At 40.5% G+C, this 16,129-nt stretch overlaps 1 protein-coding gene across 3 annotated transcripts in view; it reads right to left on the minus strand.

The window, feature by feature from the left end:
• PLCL2 (phospholipase C like 2) overlaps positions 1-16,129 on the minus strand; it is a 104,515-nt gene that overhangs the window by 2,360 nt on the left and 86,026 nt on the right. For 2 of the 3 annotated variants that reach the window (XM_080386440.1, XM_080386441.1), the window contains exon 6: positions 8,239-8,348. In XM_080386440.1, the coding sequence (XP_080242566.1) occupies positions 8,239-8,348 (110 nt within the window). Of the gene's footprint in view, positions 1-8,238; positions 8,349-16,129 lie in introns of those variants that run through there. The other variant, XR_013927965.1, reaches the window with a different exon arrangement.

Here is a 16,129-nt window from a genome sequence, read left to right on the forward strand (position 1 = left end):
TAACAAGGTTATGAACAACCGACTGCAACTTCTCCTGCAATTGGAGTACTCCTGTCTGTCCTGTGTAGATTCTGGCTCCTGACAGATGCTTCTCTTCAAGAGATGCTTACATCTCTTCTGGAGACAGAACAGATATGTTGACTCTCCTCCTCTGCCAGATAAGGCTGAAATCCAACTTTTTTTGATTTAAAAAATAAAGGAGAGGTAGAACAGCAGACAGACAAAACCACGTGTGCACTCGGTGTGATACTTCAGCTTCACTTCTTTAGCAACTCAGAACATAATTACTATCCTATGAAGTAGTAAACTACGCATTTGAGGCACAAAAATAGAAAACAAATATTGCTTTCTTCAAAGAAATAGTGCCCACCCTCCCCTTGTCCAAGATTACGATAGCCAAAGCGGCGTTTTTTCTGATTACAAGACAGGAGAAAAATCCAGAAATTCACCAATGGCAGCACAAGCTTTGGTAATACTTTCTTCTAAAGAAAACCAGGGCTATTTTTTTTTTTCTAAATCACATACTTTTTTCCAAACTGACAAACAACTAAAAGCTAATTTAAAACACTCCAGCAGACTAAATGAGTCATATCTGGAGTGCATCTGTTTCTAGCCCAAGTTCCACTTTACATGGATTAGTAGAATATAGTTCTGGAATTTTAATCGATTTGTTTATTATAGGCAGAGCTGCTAGCAACAGTCTATTAATAAGGTTGCCCAAAACTTCTCATCTAAAAAAAATTTGCTTTCAGTTGCTTATATGCTTGCCAAACTAACTACTTGAGCTGACACTTTCTATGCAGGATTTCTGCCATTGGCAGATTTTATTATTATTACAGTTCAATATTATTCTTTAATCTCATCCATATGGTTCACTGGGTTCTGTGAACAGACAGAAAAATGCTGTCAGAACTTTTTAACAATCTTCCATCCTTCCCTCCACGCTCCCACTTGAGGTAGGGACTTGTAATTCAAATGACTTCAGGGACCCAGAGTAGTGGTTCCAAGTTACGAGTTTTTAATAAACAAAAACCAGATTTTGAACATGGTTAGTACAATCACTCAGGCTTTCATTCTCAATCACTCTTCATCTCTTGACAGCTCCAGCAATGTGGTAAGACAATGCATGTTCCATTCCCACACAATAATGAATATGCATTAGAGGAAAAAGTTGGGGTTTTCTTGCATGGCTTCTCCAAGTTCTCTTGCCACCAACATTCGGTTGCCAACGCAGGCAGTCCAAAAGGCTGCCTGGAGAGCGGGAAGAAGATCCTGGGACAGGGACTCCGGTGAGGAGGCAGATGGACAAGATGAAGGGGCAAGAGTGATCTCTGGGACCGACCTGGCTATCAGTCTAGGGCTGCAGAAAGGGAGGTTGGACTGTAGTGGACTGCTGGACAAAGTAGAGACTAGGTCCTACTGAAAGAGGAGATTGTGAAATAATGAGAACCAAACACACCACGACAAGGCTGAATTTGGATCACACAGGTCAGTGGAGAAAGAGAAAGACTGAGGCAACATTTGGGGTTACAATACAGAAAGAAAACAGGTTGACAAAACCCACCATTTTGAAAGAAGCCTGAAAATGACAGACAAGTAGAAGGACTAAGAAGGAGTGAGAGAGCTTGGTAATGAGACTAAAAGCTGGTGAGCGAGAAAAACAAACAAAAAATGCAGAGCAGGAAAAGACTGCAGAATACAATGAAGTCCGATAAGGTGATGAGAAAACTAAAATTACCACTCATTGGGAAGGACCTCTAGAGGAGGCAAAGTGGGGACAGTATGACCTGGAAAGCAATGACAAGAACTGCCAGAAGAGAAAATTAGGCGCAGGGTGGGAACAGAATACTGAACAAGAGAGAGAGGGGAAAGAGGAAGCCAGGGGTTAGCGGGAATGTCTGGATTTTCAGCAGATAACTGGAAGTGTCTGGACAACACCAATCAGGGAAGATGAACTTTGTAGACAAGAGAGGATCTGGGATAAGGGGCTGGATTATTGCAGACAAGAGTGGGTTCAGACTAAACAGATTTGGCCAAGTGGGATCAAGTTTAGACCAGGGTGAAACAGAAAAATCAATCTGTGTACACGACTCTCTAACACTTAGAATGAAGCAATCGATTTCTGAATGCCACTGAACTCAGAAAAATGTCTGTGCAACCAACTGCATTGTCATTATCTGCTGGCATGCCTTCATCCAAAGATAAAAGAAGAGCCAACCACTACTACCAAACGCAGCACAAGCTCAAGTGAGAGATGTCTGTGCAACTGATGTAAGGTACCTAGCTCTGTTGATGTGCCATCGTGAAGCCATACGCTGGGGGAAAAAAAGCAGTGTGAATCTTAAAAATTCAAGTTGTAGTCACAGTGAACACTGCTGAACAGTAATACAATGCATCTAAAAGGCAGAAAAGTTAAAAAGTCATCCAGATCTGAAAAAGTTGCCCCCACGCACTTAATCAAAAGAATGCAAAGACCTTCCTTCTAGCTGTATATCAAGTGTCTCTTGCCCAAGGGTTCTCAAGATTAAGTTTCAATTCTTTATAGTCTACGCATTCTGTAGCTGCCCGAGATACTGGTTTTCACAGTAGGTGCCATTGATTTTGCAAGTCAGTTAATAATACAGTCATTGACTACAAGCTGGAACACAGGAATCTCTCAGATCTACGGACAACTTGGGTGCCTTTTCACCTTCTTACCAGGCCCAAATGGCTGTAGGCTACTCGCTCTGATAAAATGCCCTATGATAAAATGATAAAAGAAACCTATCAACAGCTCAGACCTTAGTCAAGCAGATTTATCATCAGGAAGTTTAAAAAAAAAAAAAAACCTCCATTCAAAGAAACAAAGCTGCTTCGTGAAGACAACTCAATGCTGGAATCTGGAGCAGCTGCACAACCACACCCAAACGTTTCTTGCTATGTCAGGCTTCCACCTCAGATAAGTCAAAATGTAAATTAATTTAGTCCTTAGTGTTGTCTGGCAAACACACCATAAAATTCAAATATACTCCCAGCACTTTGTGGTAATTCCCACCTGGGAACAGGACTGACACAGGTCTTGCACATCCCAAGTGCAGAGCACCGAGCAAGCACTGTCCTCACAGCAGCAGGCAGCAAACGCTGCTCCCTTCCGTTCCCTGCGGTTAAAAATCACAAACAGCGCCGAGCACTATGTAACTTAAATACCTATTTCACATATTGATGTCTACAAGCTTCAGAAAAAGAATCAAGCACCAAGCTGTTCTGCAGGCAGACATGAAAAAGGCCTTAAGAAACATCAAAGAACACCACTGATATTCATTCCTAAGCTTTTAACAAACAATAACAAAGGAAGTGAATTAATGTGGAAGCCCAATTCAGTATCCCTCACACCTCTCTGTCCCAATATGCCTGCATCAACTACTCTGTTTTGGTTGTGTTTTTTTTTTAAAATCAACATTAAACATCTTCAGTTTGTTTTGAAGCTTTTGGCTAAGAGGCAGTGTTTTTTACATCATAGCTCCTGAAAGGTAATTAAAAACAAAATCAAAATGCTTCCTATCAGTTCTCATACCCATGAAATTATATCATTTCAGAGACAATAGGATACAGCGTAAACTACACTGTGTCTCAGCACAGCTACCTGCATAATCTGGTATGTATTTACTCATGATTTTTGGTTATCAGGTTCTTCAGTGAGTGCATGAGCATTAAATTAAAACCGTAGAGATGACATTTGAAATAACTGCAAAAGCACCCTTTCCCCCCACAAATCCCAAGAAACTGCAACAGTAATTACTGGGCTTCAGCTCAGTTTCTGGGACACAAAGCTCGCATCAGAAAAAATAAGCCAGTCCCCCTTTCTCAAACTGTTTCTCTGAGCAGTGATGCTAGGGACAGTGGGATACACTGCAGTGCTCCATGCGCAGCTGGTGTGCTCCAGGAGCTTTTACAGAATCAGGACAAAAAGGACTTAACTTCCTAACTTCTAAATATGGGTTTAATTAGGAGCCAAAATCCCACCAGTCCAGCAACAACAAGAGACTAGTAGTTTAAGATATTTAAATTGAACTGCAACGTGGGAGGTTTTCTGAGTACCTACAGGACTAGGCAGCAGCTATCAGCTGCACCCCTCTAAGTACATTGAATAGTCCATTTATAAATACATTTATAAAAACAATGTAGGTGCAGAACCAATGGCATTACAGAGGTAACAGACGCCATGAACTACATGCCTTGGGCTTGCTTTCAAGAGAAAGTAATTTGTGATGTCTAATGTGACATGTCTAAAAACTCACAGCCGACAAGAAGCATCTAACAAATGCTGGAGTTAGGAGCCCCACTTTGAATCAGAGTACTTCCATTTAACTCTCCTCCCTATATGTTTAGGACAGCTCTTTGTTGCAAAGACTAATTTAAAGATGCCATTATGCTCCTTCTATGGGCAGCTCAAATTCTGAGCCTACAAAGGTTTTTTTCCAAAGTTTTGCTATGTCAGAGAAGTCTGTAAATTGCTACATTAGATTGTTTGTAGGAGTTTGCTGCAACAGCACTTAGAGCAATTTTCTTTATTCCACTGTGTACTCTTCCTGACAGAAAATGTGATTATGTAAGTTTAGAAAATATGAGTGCTATCAGTCTGAGTAATAACAATAAATGAATTACTAGCAAATGATCTCGCAAACTCCCTCTATTTGAAAGAAAGGAATATTTAACGCTGTACAACCTCTACACCTCCCTGAGAGGCAACAAAGTTCACTAAAGCAGACTAGACTTACTCTAAGTGATGCTCTGAAGTTAAACAAACATCTGTATGTGCACATATGGGGTGCATAATAACGGGAACATGTGCATATATACATACACAAATTAGAGGTATTTCAGTTGAATTCAAACATACTATACCAATAATAAATTTGGCCTCATGGCTTCAAGTTAGGAAAAATAAAATCCTCTAAAATAGTAACTGTAACGTGTGTGCCCACACACTCTCATATAGATAATTAATAGCTATGTCAGATGTCCTAAACAAGTTCCCCTAGAATTAAGCTGTCAATTTTTTTATTTTATCAAACTTTCCATTGCATCAAGTACAGTCAAAATGTCCCAATTGAAAAAAAAAAAACCAAACCAATATGTACCTTGAGGGTAAAATGCAGCTTAATTGGTTTGGAAAATACATCAGCCACACCATGTGAGCATTCTGTGATCCCTCTGTGAGGGAGCTGAGGATGGCGCTCATGCAGATTTATTTAGTAATGCTGTTCAGAGCCACACACAGCAATTCCTGAATCATAGCCAAGAGACCATGTAAATTACTGTTCTTAATTACAAGAATAAAAAGTTTAATCCATCTATGCATGGCACTGCTTTTGGTGTGTTTGTCGCTCAACCATATTGCTTGTTGAACAACAAAATTTGGAGCCACTGAATAGACAGGGGTTTATTTTTCTGCTGTTCAAGAGGGAAGTTGTTTTGGCACAGGCAGGGAATTCAACAGAAAAAAAAATAAAAAAGAAAGCAGCTCAGACTGTCACTCTCCTGATCGTTTTTTACTCTAAAAAATGTAGGCCTTCACTTCCTGTCCTCCCATAGTTTTTAGAGAACTGGAAAAACAGAAATTGAAAAACATAGGATTAGAAAATTATGATTGCAAGTCTTTTTCTTCAGACAGGAAGAGCAGTGTCTTAGAAACTGATAAACTTTTTCTATTTAACTGTGTAATGCAAGAGAAGCTATGGTTAGAGCCTATAATTAAGAGTTTGGAGTGAAAAACCTCAATGCGTTACTTCAAATAAATCACAACCTCTAACTTTCTGCACATCTAAATGCACTTGATGGATGCCTATGTGAACTGTAATACTTGTAAATAACTTTTAAGATGTAACAACCTACCAGAATTTTCTTTAATACCTCCTGACAAAGTTTTGACAACAGACTGGTTAATACGTTATCAAAAAGATTGGTGAGGTGTTTAACTATGTGACAAATTGTACCTTCCTATAGAGAGGACCTTAATCTGCAAGTAGAAAAAAAATCCAAGTCAATGTTGAAGAGATTTTCTCAATAATCTCTTCAAAAGGAAGGCATTCTAACTTCATAATTACGTTAATCCTAAGGATATGCACAAAAGCCATTCAGCGTTCCGAAGAGCCACATCTCCCACGTGGGTTCTCTGACTACACAGAAATCACGACTTCACATTTCAGTCGCTTATCCAACTGCAAACCTCTCCCCCCCCTAACCATTATGCTCCGAATGGAAAGCAGAGATGCAGCAAAGCTACTGCTGTTTCAGGCAGCATTAAAATAGATTTGCCTATCCAAGCTGATGTCTGGAACCTTTGACAGAAAAGCAAAGAAGAGAGAAGAATTTATTTCTTTGACATTTGCCCAGACCCGCTGAACTGACTCCCCTCCTATCCTTCAAGCAGCACAGGAATGGTACTTGACACATCCCCATACGCTGTCTTCAAGAAACTCCACTCTAATAAAGGAAAAGTGCTTGGGGTTTTTTTAGTCCATTTTTAGTCCATCTGGTCCTTTTACCTATAAGCAGAACCTGAATGCATATTTTTAAGAACGGATCAACTGTACACACTGTAGTAAATTTCACCTGTTTTTGATTTGCCCCTGCACTGGATTTGTGCAGTGTAACGCAAGGGGGACTGGAGCACCAAGCAACACCATGAAAAACTCAACAGCTGAAACCAGCACGGAAAGCTGGAGAAATACATGTGTATTGCTGCTTTTCTGTAGTAGTTCACTGTAAGAAGAGGTGACAGGGAATTGTGTTTTCAGTAAGAACTAAAACCAAAATAAAAATATGTGGGAGAAAATAATTTTCTTTATAATTAAAACAGACTTTATAGTTTAATGTATTGATGAAATATTTGAGTGGGAGAGAAGAACTCATTAGTGGATGTAAACAGAAAACTTGAATAATTTGGGCTAGAAAGACAGTATCAAAGGAATAAATTAAGGGAGGCAGTTTTGCTCTCTATAAATTTTTATATACTTTCCTGAGATGAAAAACCATCAGCAAGAAACTTGAAGTGTTCTGCATTCCTGAGGGTCTCTCACTGTGTCCGTGTTTCAGCTGGGATAGAGTTTTCTTCCCAGTAGCTGGTGCAGGGCTGTGTTTTGGCGCTGGTGTGAGAGCAGCGCCGACAGCACACGGATGGGTTTGGTTGTTGCTGGGGGATGTTTATACCAAATCAAGGACTTTTCAGTTCCCTGGGCTCTGCCAGCGAGAGGGCTGGAGGGACACGGGAAATGGGGAGGGGACACAGCCAGGGCAGCTGACCCGAACTAGCCAAAGGGATATTCCGTACCATATGGCATCACACTGAGTACATAAACCGGGGGAAGAAGAAGGAGGAAGGGGGGACATTTGGCATTATGGCGTTTGTCTTCCCGAGTAACCGCTGCGCATGATGGAGCTCGGCTTTCCTGGGGATTGGCTGGACACCTGCCTGCCCACGGGCAGTGGTGAATGAATTCCTTGTTTTGCTTTGCTTGCGTGCACGGCTTCTGCTTTACCAATTAAACTGCCTCTACCCCAACGCAGGAGTTTTCTCACTTTTACTCTTCCGATCCTCTCCCCCATCCCGCTATGGGGGGAGTGAGTGAGCAGCTGCATGTTGCTTAGTCGCTGGCTGGGGTTAAACCACGACATGCTAAAAGCTTTTTCATGCTTCACCACTTACTGTTGTGTCAAAACATAAGCAAATGCACTTGACAAAATGCAAAGAAAATCTCCAGCTCACAAACACGCAACTTCAATCTGGATTAATAACATAATTTGTATGTACCGTTCATCATTGACTGCAGTAGCAATAGCTTCCCTTTTGTTTTTCAATAACTGCATTAACCTTAACACTCTTACTCCCTTTCAAATCACAAAGCAGGGTTTAAACAGTGGCATAGCATCCTCGCAGCCCCAGTTGCTTCACAGAATCAATAGTCATTATTTCAACCCTGTATTCAAGATTACAGCAGATCCTGTTAACGTTAGAAGGTTTCAAGAAGAAAATGTCAGACAAACTAAATTAAACAACCCCCCCAACAAAAGAAAAGAAGAAAAATTCACATTGAAAGCCTGCTGTGTTTTCAAGTTATATAAATTAAACTGAATATGGTTACAGAAGTGAATAAATCCAGTTGCACTGTGACACAGAATAATGAAAAGTAACAATATTAGAATGTCAGTTATAAATGGAAAAATACAGTAACTAACCAACAAAGGAAGGCACATTACCTTTAAAATTGTAATGTTCCACGTAAAACTTTCTACTGATTTTTGCAGTTTTCTTTCTTTTAAGCCTTCTCTTGCTCCTATATTGTGCAGGTTTTCATGAAACTCCATCGCTGTGGAGAATAAGAGGAATATAGAATCTATTTTAATGCATTTTTGTGATCACAGAAATAGTGATTTGAAACTAATAAGGAAAAAGGCCAGTGAAATAGTCTGAAGAAATTTTATTCTTCAAGCACAAACGTATCTGATCTATATAATGTGTGACATTATACAACATGCCAACATATAAAATCTCTCTAAGCCAAAATGCACACTGAGGTACTTCTTGGGTCACTGCCACACAAAGATGGAGCCAAGCAAATATTTACTATATAAAAATTTTCTTTAAGCACGCCTGTATTTGTTGCACCATATGTAAAAACCTTTTTGTGAGTTGCTATAGGAGGGAAACAGTAATTTCATGAAATAGTCTATCCCAACAAATTTGTTTTGTTCCTTGCTCTTTTATGTACTGAATTTACATCACAGTTGTCCAGCTAATGGCTTATATGCTGGGGCCAGCCCAGAAAATAACCTTCTCCCCTTACCCCTGACAAGAAAAGGCGTAACTGTGAAGGAGGAGTGCCAAGTAAACCACCAAAGACATTTTACCACTCCTACGTGAACTACTGTGTCCACAAAACCTGTATCCGACAAACTCCAGACCAAAAATTTCTGGCAAAATTCAGATTAGCTTGATCTAAACATTGAGAAGGGTGACCAAAACTTTAGTTTTAACCCAGCACACTGCACAGATATAAGAACAATAATTTGCTTTCCATGCTGCTGTTACAAGTCACATAAAAATAAATTTGAACAGTCTCTTTCCTAGGGGGGAAGTAAAATGTCCTTCCACAGGTACACACATCAACCCAACATGGATTACAGCAACTCTGCTATAGAAGTCATACATTCAATTGTGCTCTCAGGATCTCATTCAGAATAATTTAAAGGGTATTTTGAGGGCAAAAGTTGGCAAGCGGTTTTGACTTACACCTATGAAATTAAAACCAAGTTATACCTTAAGTAGACATTGTAATTTTGACTGTGTTGATTGAGATCTTCTATTTGCCCAGTGAGTATCTGTGCTTCAAAATATACATGTAATTATCATGGAATAAGCATACGAACTTTTGTTGGCTGCCGGTCCTAGAGTAGACTGACTTTTAGGGACATTATGCCACCTGTTCTTCATAATCTCTCTACCCCACACTCATGCCTCATTACAAGAAAGAAATATGACTGAATGTTTTATTTGTATATTCCTTACCTTACTCCCATAAATATGTATCTGTACACACTTCAAAAATTGTTCATAAATTCATTTGAAAGACATCATTGTCCTTTTCAGCTTTTCTTACTATTTTCAATTTTACTACAAGGAAAATAAACGACAAGTATTTTCCCTGAATTAAAATATTGTATCATTTTTATTTCAAACACTTCATAGCTCTGCCTCTGCCTTTAGAGTACAGCCTCAAGTAAACCACTCATATTATTTTTCCCCAAAACAGATTTCTAATCAGGTGAGGAATTAAAGTTTCTTCATCCATCAGTTTCTAAGTATCCATTTCCTGTCCACATCATCCAAAACAATAAACTCCCAATAGGATCATGGGAAAATTATGCGCAGATCCATATGTATGACAGAAAGTTCCTAAAGCCACCATGAAAACACACGTTTTCTGATCTGTACCATGAATTACGAGACTACACTGCTAAACTTCTGGAGTTCTGTGCCTCATTCACATCTTTAGAACTGCTCTTCAAATCCGTGGGCATTAGTGATCGATAATAACCTTGGACCGAAGCCAGCCAGAGAGATTAAGAATAACGCCGAGGGTCTGCATGATCGATGTGAAATTGGTGCTTTGCAGATTTCAGATTACTTTTACATATCCAAAGTCACGAGTACCCTAAACGCAGGCAGCGGTGACCATCTATTGTGCTAGCCAGAAAAGCTCCTTTCTGGCTCACTGACTGCCGTGGGTCTCTTCCTTCTTTACACTCGTACACTACATTTCTGTCCTGCCAAAGCCACTGCACTCCAGCTAAACACACCTGGCGGTTAGCAGCAAAATCCCACTGCCCCTTTCCAGAAGATGAAACCAAGTCAGGCCATCCTACCAGGCAGACGCATGTAAACCCTCAACAAACAAGCACCTCCTGCTTAAATAGCACTAATCACCCCACTATCCTCAACACCGAGAAAACCTCATGAAGTTCTACAAGGCCAAGTGCACGTGCAAGTGCAACCCCCAGTATCAGTACAGGTTGGATGGAAAAAGGATTGAGAGTAGTTCTGGGGAGAAGGACTCGGGGGTGTTGGTGGACTCAACCATGACCCAGCAATGTGCACTTGCAACCCAGAAAAAACAAATCCTGGGCTGCATCAAAAGAAGGGTGACCAACAGGTCAAGGGAGGTGAATCTCTCCCTCTGCTCCTCTCTTGTGAGACCCCACCTGTAGCGCTGCGTTCAGCCCTTGGGCCCCGGTGTAAGAAGGACATGGACCTTATGGAACAAGTTCAGAGGAGGGTCACAAAGATCAGCAGACTGGAGTCTCTCTCCTATGAAGACAGGCTGAGAGAGCTGGGGTTGTTCAGCCTGGAGAAGAGAAGGCACCGGGGAGATCTTACAGCAGCTGCCAGTACCTAAAGGGGGCTTATAAGAAAGATGGGGACAGACTTCATAGTAGGGCCTGCAGTGATAGGACAAGGGGTAACAGTTTTAAGCTGAAAGAGGGTAGATTTAAATTAGCTATTAGGAAGGAATTCTTTACTGTGAGGGTGGCTAGATGCTGGAACAAGTTTCCCAGAGAAGCTGTGGATGCCCCATCCCTGGCAGTGCTCAAGGCCAGCTTGGATGGGGCTTTGAGCAGCCTGGTCTGGTGGAAGGTGTCCTGCCCATGGCAGGGGAGCTGGGACTAGGTGAGTGTCTTTAAAGTCCCTTCCAACCCAAAGCACTCCGTAATTCTATGATCTCTTACGTACTGAATAGGCCAACTCCTCATCATCGTGCTAAACTAAAGCTATCCTACTCTAAGCCTAAACATAGAACCAAGTAGATTTGAATTTTATTTCTGTTCCTATTACTAGGTTGCCTGATAAATTGAAATGGATTATTTCACCTCTCAGTTTCAGTTTCTCCACCTGCTTAATGGAATGGAATGAATGGCATTCACTACAGAGTATACAGACAACTTAATTTTAGAGTATGAATGCAGCACAGTATTTAACTGTTGAATACATATCTCTTGATGAATACACCATCCTCTTCTATGTCCCTGCTTGGTTTTCTTGCATTTTGCCTTGGAACTATTTCATACATTAATAGTGGCAAAGTAACAACACATCAAATTCCAAAATGAAACTGACTAGTTCAAAGATAACAGATAAAAAGAGGAAAGAGCTTTTAATTTACAGCTAAACTAACAAAATAAAAAATATGTCCACATAAACTCATGTAAACATGCCTTTAAGACATGCTTGCAAAGAAAACTGGATGTTAAATGAATTTTCCTAATAAATACAGAGAATCTTCTATCTCCTTTCAAGTAAAAACCCAGCTCTTGCTCTCATTAAGATACAGAAAAGAAATCACTTTTATAACATTTAATTACATCTAATATTATTAGTAATTTTGAGCTGTCCAAGAGTTCTTGGATGATAACAGACATACTACTAACCTGATTTATCACTCCTAATGTATTTCTCCATATACCACCTGTTTGATCAAAAAAGCAAGTTACTTATGTTTTCCATTTATACTGGCAGATCTTAGAAAGGATATCATCCACAAGTTTCTGAGTGATCATGAAGAGTATATACGATGTATGTTATTCTGTTCAGATGGGATTTCCTGGGTTTTAATTTGAGTCCATTGCACAAATGTATTCAACTATAACGAAGTGATCACTGACAGTTGCCTTGAGTCAAAGCTTCTTTCCATTTCTTTCCATTAAAGATTTACATAGAATCACTGAGGTTGGAAGGCGCCTCTGGAGACCGTCTAGTCCAGCCTCCTTGCTCAAAGCAGGCTGAGGTAGAGCAGGTTGCCTAGAACTGGGTCCCACTGGGTGCTGAATGGCACCAAGGATGGAGACTCGGCAACCTCTTCCAGTGTTTGACCAGCCAAGGTCCGTGGCGAGCCCTCTCTGCTCCAGCCTGGAGAATCCCGACTCTCTCAGCCTCTCACACAAAAGATGTTCCACTCCCCTAAATGCTCTTTGTGACCCTACGCTGGACAGTAAGTCCATACCTTTCCTGTACAGGAAAACCCCAGACTGGACTGAACGCTCCAGTTGAGGCCTCTCCAACGTGGAGCAGAGCACAAGGGTCACCTCCCTCGGTCTTCTGGCGCTGCACTTCCTTAGCTATGTTCAACTTCTTGTCCACCAGGACACCCGGGTCCTTTTCTCTGAAGCTGCTTTCCAGCCAGTCAGCCTCCGGCCCGTACTGGTGCGTGCAGGGGGTCATTCCTCTCCAGGTACAGGGCCTGGCACTTCCCTTTGCTCAACCCTTTCCATGGGGTTCCTGTCACCCGTGTCTCCACCTGTCAAAGTCCCCCTGAGGAGCAGCACAACCATCTGCTCTATCTACCCTCCACCGAGTTTGGTGTGTCCTGCCAACGTGCTGAGGATGCGCTCTGCCCCGTCATCCCGCTGAAGACATTGAAACAGGAGTAGCTCCGGTATCAGCCCCTGGGGCACACCGCTAGCGACTGTCCTGCAGGCAGACTTCATGCTGCTGATCGCAATGTTCTGAGCTTGGCTGGTCCGTGACTTCTCGGCCCACCTCACTGCCCGCCTGTGTGGCCTCCACTTACTTCATCGGTTTGTCTGTGAGGACGTCACAAGAGACAGCGCTGAAGGTCTCAATGCATTCAAATCAAAGACACCCACTGCTCTGCCCTCCACCGGGCCGTCAGGTTGGGTAGGTCTGATGGCCCCTTTGGAAATCCATGCTGACTTCCCCTAATCATTTTCTCGTGTCCTTCACGTGTCTGGAAGTGTGTTAAGAAGTCTGGTCACCCCTGCACCACCACAAGTAAGGGCTAGCTGACAGAAGACGTACAATTTCCCAAGTGCTTGCACAATAAAGACACTTTCGTTTTTCATAATCTAATTCAAGTCCTCCATGTTAAAGACCAGCTTTTCAGCAAAACGTTCAGCCCAACTGTTGCAAATCATGTAAATACACTGAAATAAATGTAACAAAATAGCAATACCATGATTCAACAGCAGGTTCAGTGCTGAATAACTTTCTTGTTCCCCACTGCTGATCAGATTAGTTCGAGTTTCATGGCTGTCTCAGCTTTCCCCTCTCTCTCCCCCAACCCTGGAATGATTAGATGGCTTTAACACTTCTTCATACCTCCTGGGAATATCTTACCATCCGAGATGCTCCTCTGAAATGTTATATACAATTCTTTCGTCCCATTTTTAGTAACTTCAAACAGCATGAGGACAAGTGCTATAAAGCTGCTCAATGCAGTAGGATCCCTACATCACGATGTGAGGAGACTAATAAAAATTTGCTTGGTTAGTCTAGCAAAAAGAAAACCAAGAGAGGAGTAATTGCTCTCTAGATACACATCTGTCAGGTAAGGCCTTGGACATCAAAGAATCATTTCAGCTAGAGGACAATATTAAAATGAATGTCCATCAGTCAAATTGGAATTGATGTAAAATTTATAACCATTTTGGATGTGGTTCTGTAAGCAGCCTTGAAAAGGAGAAAATTACTCAAATCAAAGACTCATATTCATTTTACAATAGAGCTTCATATGATCAATTTCAAAAACTGTACCTGGAAGTAGACTTCAGGACCTTCCAGTCCTGTGTTTCCTCAACCAGCTGCATAATGACCTCTCTCAACAGTATTGTATGTCAGACCTCAAACCCTCATTAATTTATGCTTAGCATATTCTGATGGAACATTTACGTCTACACCAATCCAAAGTACACACTGATAATACTGCGGGTCAGCACTTAAATTCAGTCAAGCCAAATATATTTTATTTGATTCTTGGCAGAGCATGATTTAAAAGCAAACAGAATACTTTTCAAAAGAGTAGTAAGTAAATAAGAAAAAAGAAATAAACATTAAGTATTTTTAAAATGCGAAGGGAAAATACTATACAGCTTTTGATTAGGTTATCACATAATGCAGCTCAATCACTATGTATGCTCATCTTGAATCATTACAAAGTTTTTGTGAATAATTTGCATACACAGATTTGTTCTTTACAAGAAAAAAAAATCCAAGAAAGCACTTTATATATTAAAATGTTTCCTCTTACACTGTGTAGGTTAATATAGGAAATATATAATATAGGAATATTAATATAGGAAAGGAAAGAATTCTAGGAAAAAACTTAAGCTTTAACTACTCATTTCCACGTGTAAGTATTTAATCCGCACATACAACTGCTACATTTGGCCACATCTTTGAAAGCCAGGGGGCATTAATTTTTTACATCATTAAATAAGTTTCTTAATATTTTTATTTCAGATCATATTCCTGAGCATTAAGGTGTTTCAACCTCACAATTTCCTTTTAAAATGAAGTTTATCAGAAAAGTGATTGGGGAAGAAGTCTGGCTTCCAGATAACATCAATAATAATTCAAGTAAGTCATGGTAGAGAAGCAACAGAAGTCACTAAACTTCTAAATTCTCACATATTTTGCTTACAGAACACACAAAGATTTAAAATAAACCTTAATAATTTAATACTTAGAGCACTTCTGTATTATCTAAGTATCACTACTAACTGCAAAAGCTGTGTCTTAACAGGAACAAGGAGTAGATCCACAAGTACTTCCAAGCACCTACTTCCCACTGAAGTCACCCACAATATTTTACATCAAAACTAGAGAACTTCTTTGCAGATTCTGAGTGTGCTGTGCCTCAGCTTCAGGAAGCTCCAGGTCTGAATTATTTGCATTCCAAAAATTTAGATTAATACTTGACGAAATAACACATTAACTAAATTAGTTGTCCAGTATTTTTTAATTATTTCAACTTGTTTGGCAATGTGCAGTATCTCTGTAGCAAGTGGAAATGTTCCCCAAACACAGCCAGCCATGTACTGCCTCTACTTAGCTGGCTAAAAACACATTTTCGTGCCTGCTGCCCTGTTAATTCTTTAAAAATAGCAATGACAAATTCTATGCCTGAGATAACCTTCTTATCCCAACATCCCAAACGACAATGGCATTGCAGCCTGCTGAAAGCAATCCTCTCTACAAGGACTGTATTAGTATTTAGTCTTTCAGTCCAGACTCATCCAGTTCCATACGCAATCACAGTAATTCAGCTTTCAATGTAAGACACTTCCATGCTGGAAAATCACTTATGACACAAGATGATCGCCAACTTCTTTACAAACCACTGTCAGAAGAGACTCAAAGTAGTTGCAGCATCAAGCTTACACTGTTCTGAAGTTACCAAGAGGACATCTGTGACATCTGGCCTTGATTTAATTAAGACTCGGGTTACTTCCAAGAATTAAGTAACCAGCCCCACCTTCTTCAAACACTTTTAAGAACACTCCTATGTAACATTAACTGTGGGCACCAAAGTCAACAGAAGAAGTATCAAGCTACAAAACACATAAAACACACACACACAGCACTTTTTCTGAACCCTCAAAACAGCAGTCCGACAAAATACACAGAAAACCAGGCCCTCAAATATTAAAACGTTTGTTCTGAGAAGAGGACTCATGATACTCCACCCCCAATGTATGGAAAACTATTCCACAAGGACAGTCCTCCATTAAGATGGGCTACATTTCTGAATGTAGGTGAAGTTAAGTCACTACCACATATGAGAATGGACCTTAATGC

Source organism: Falco punctatus (assembly GCF_963210335.1).
Source record: "Falco punctatus genome assembly, chromosome: 4".
NCBI classification, from domain to species: domain Eukaryota; kingdom Metazoa; phylum Chordata; class Aves; order Falconiformes; family Falconidae; genus Falco; species Falco punctatus.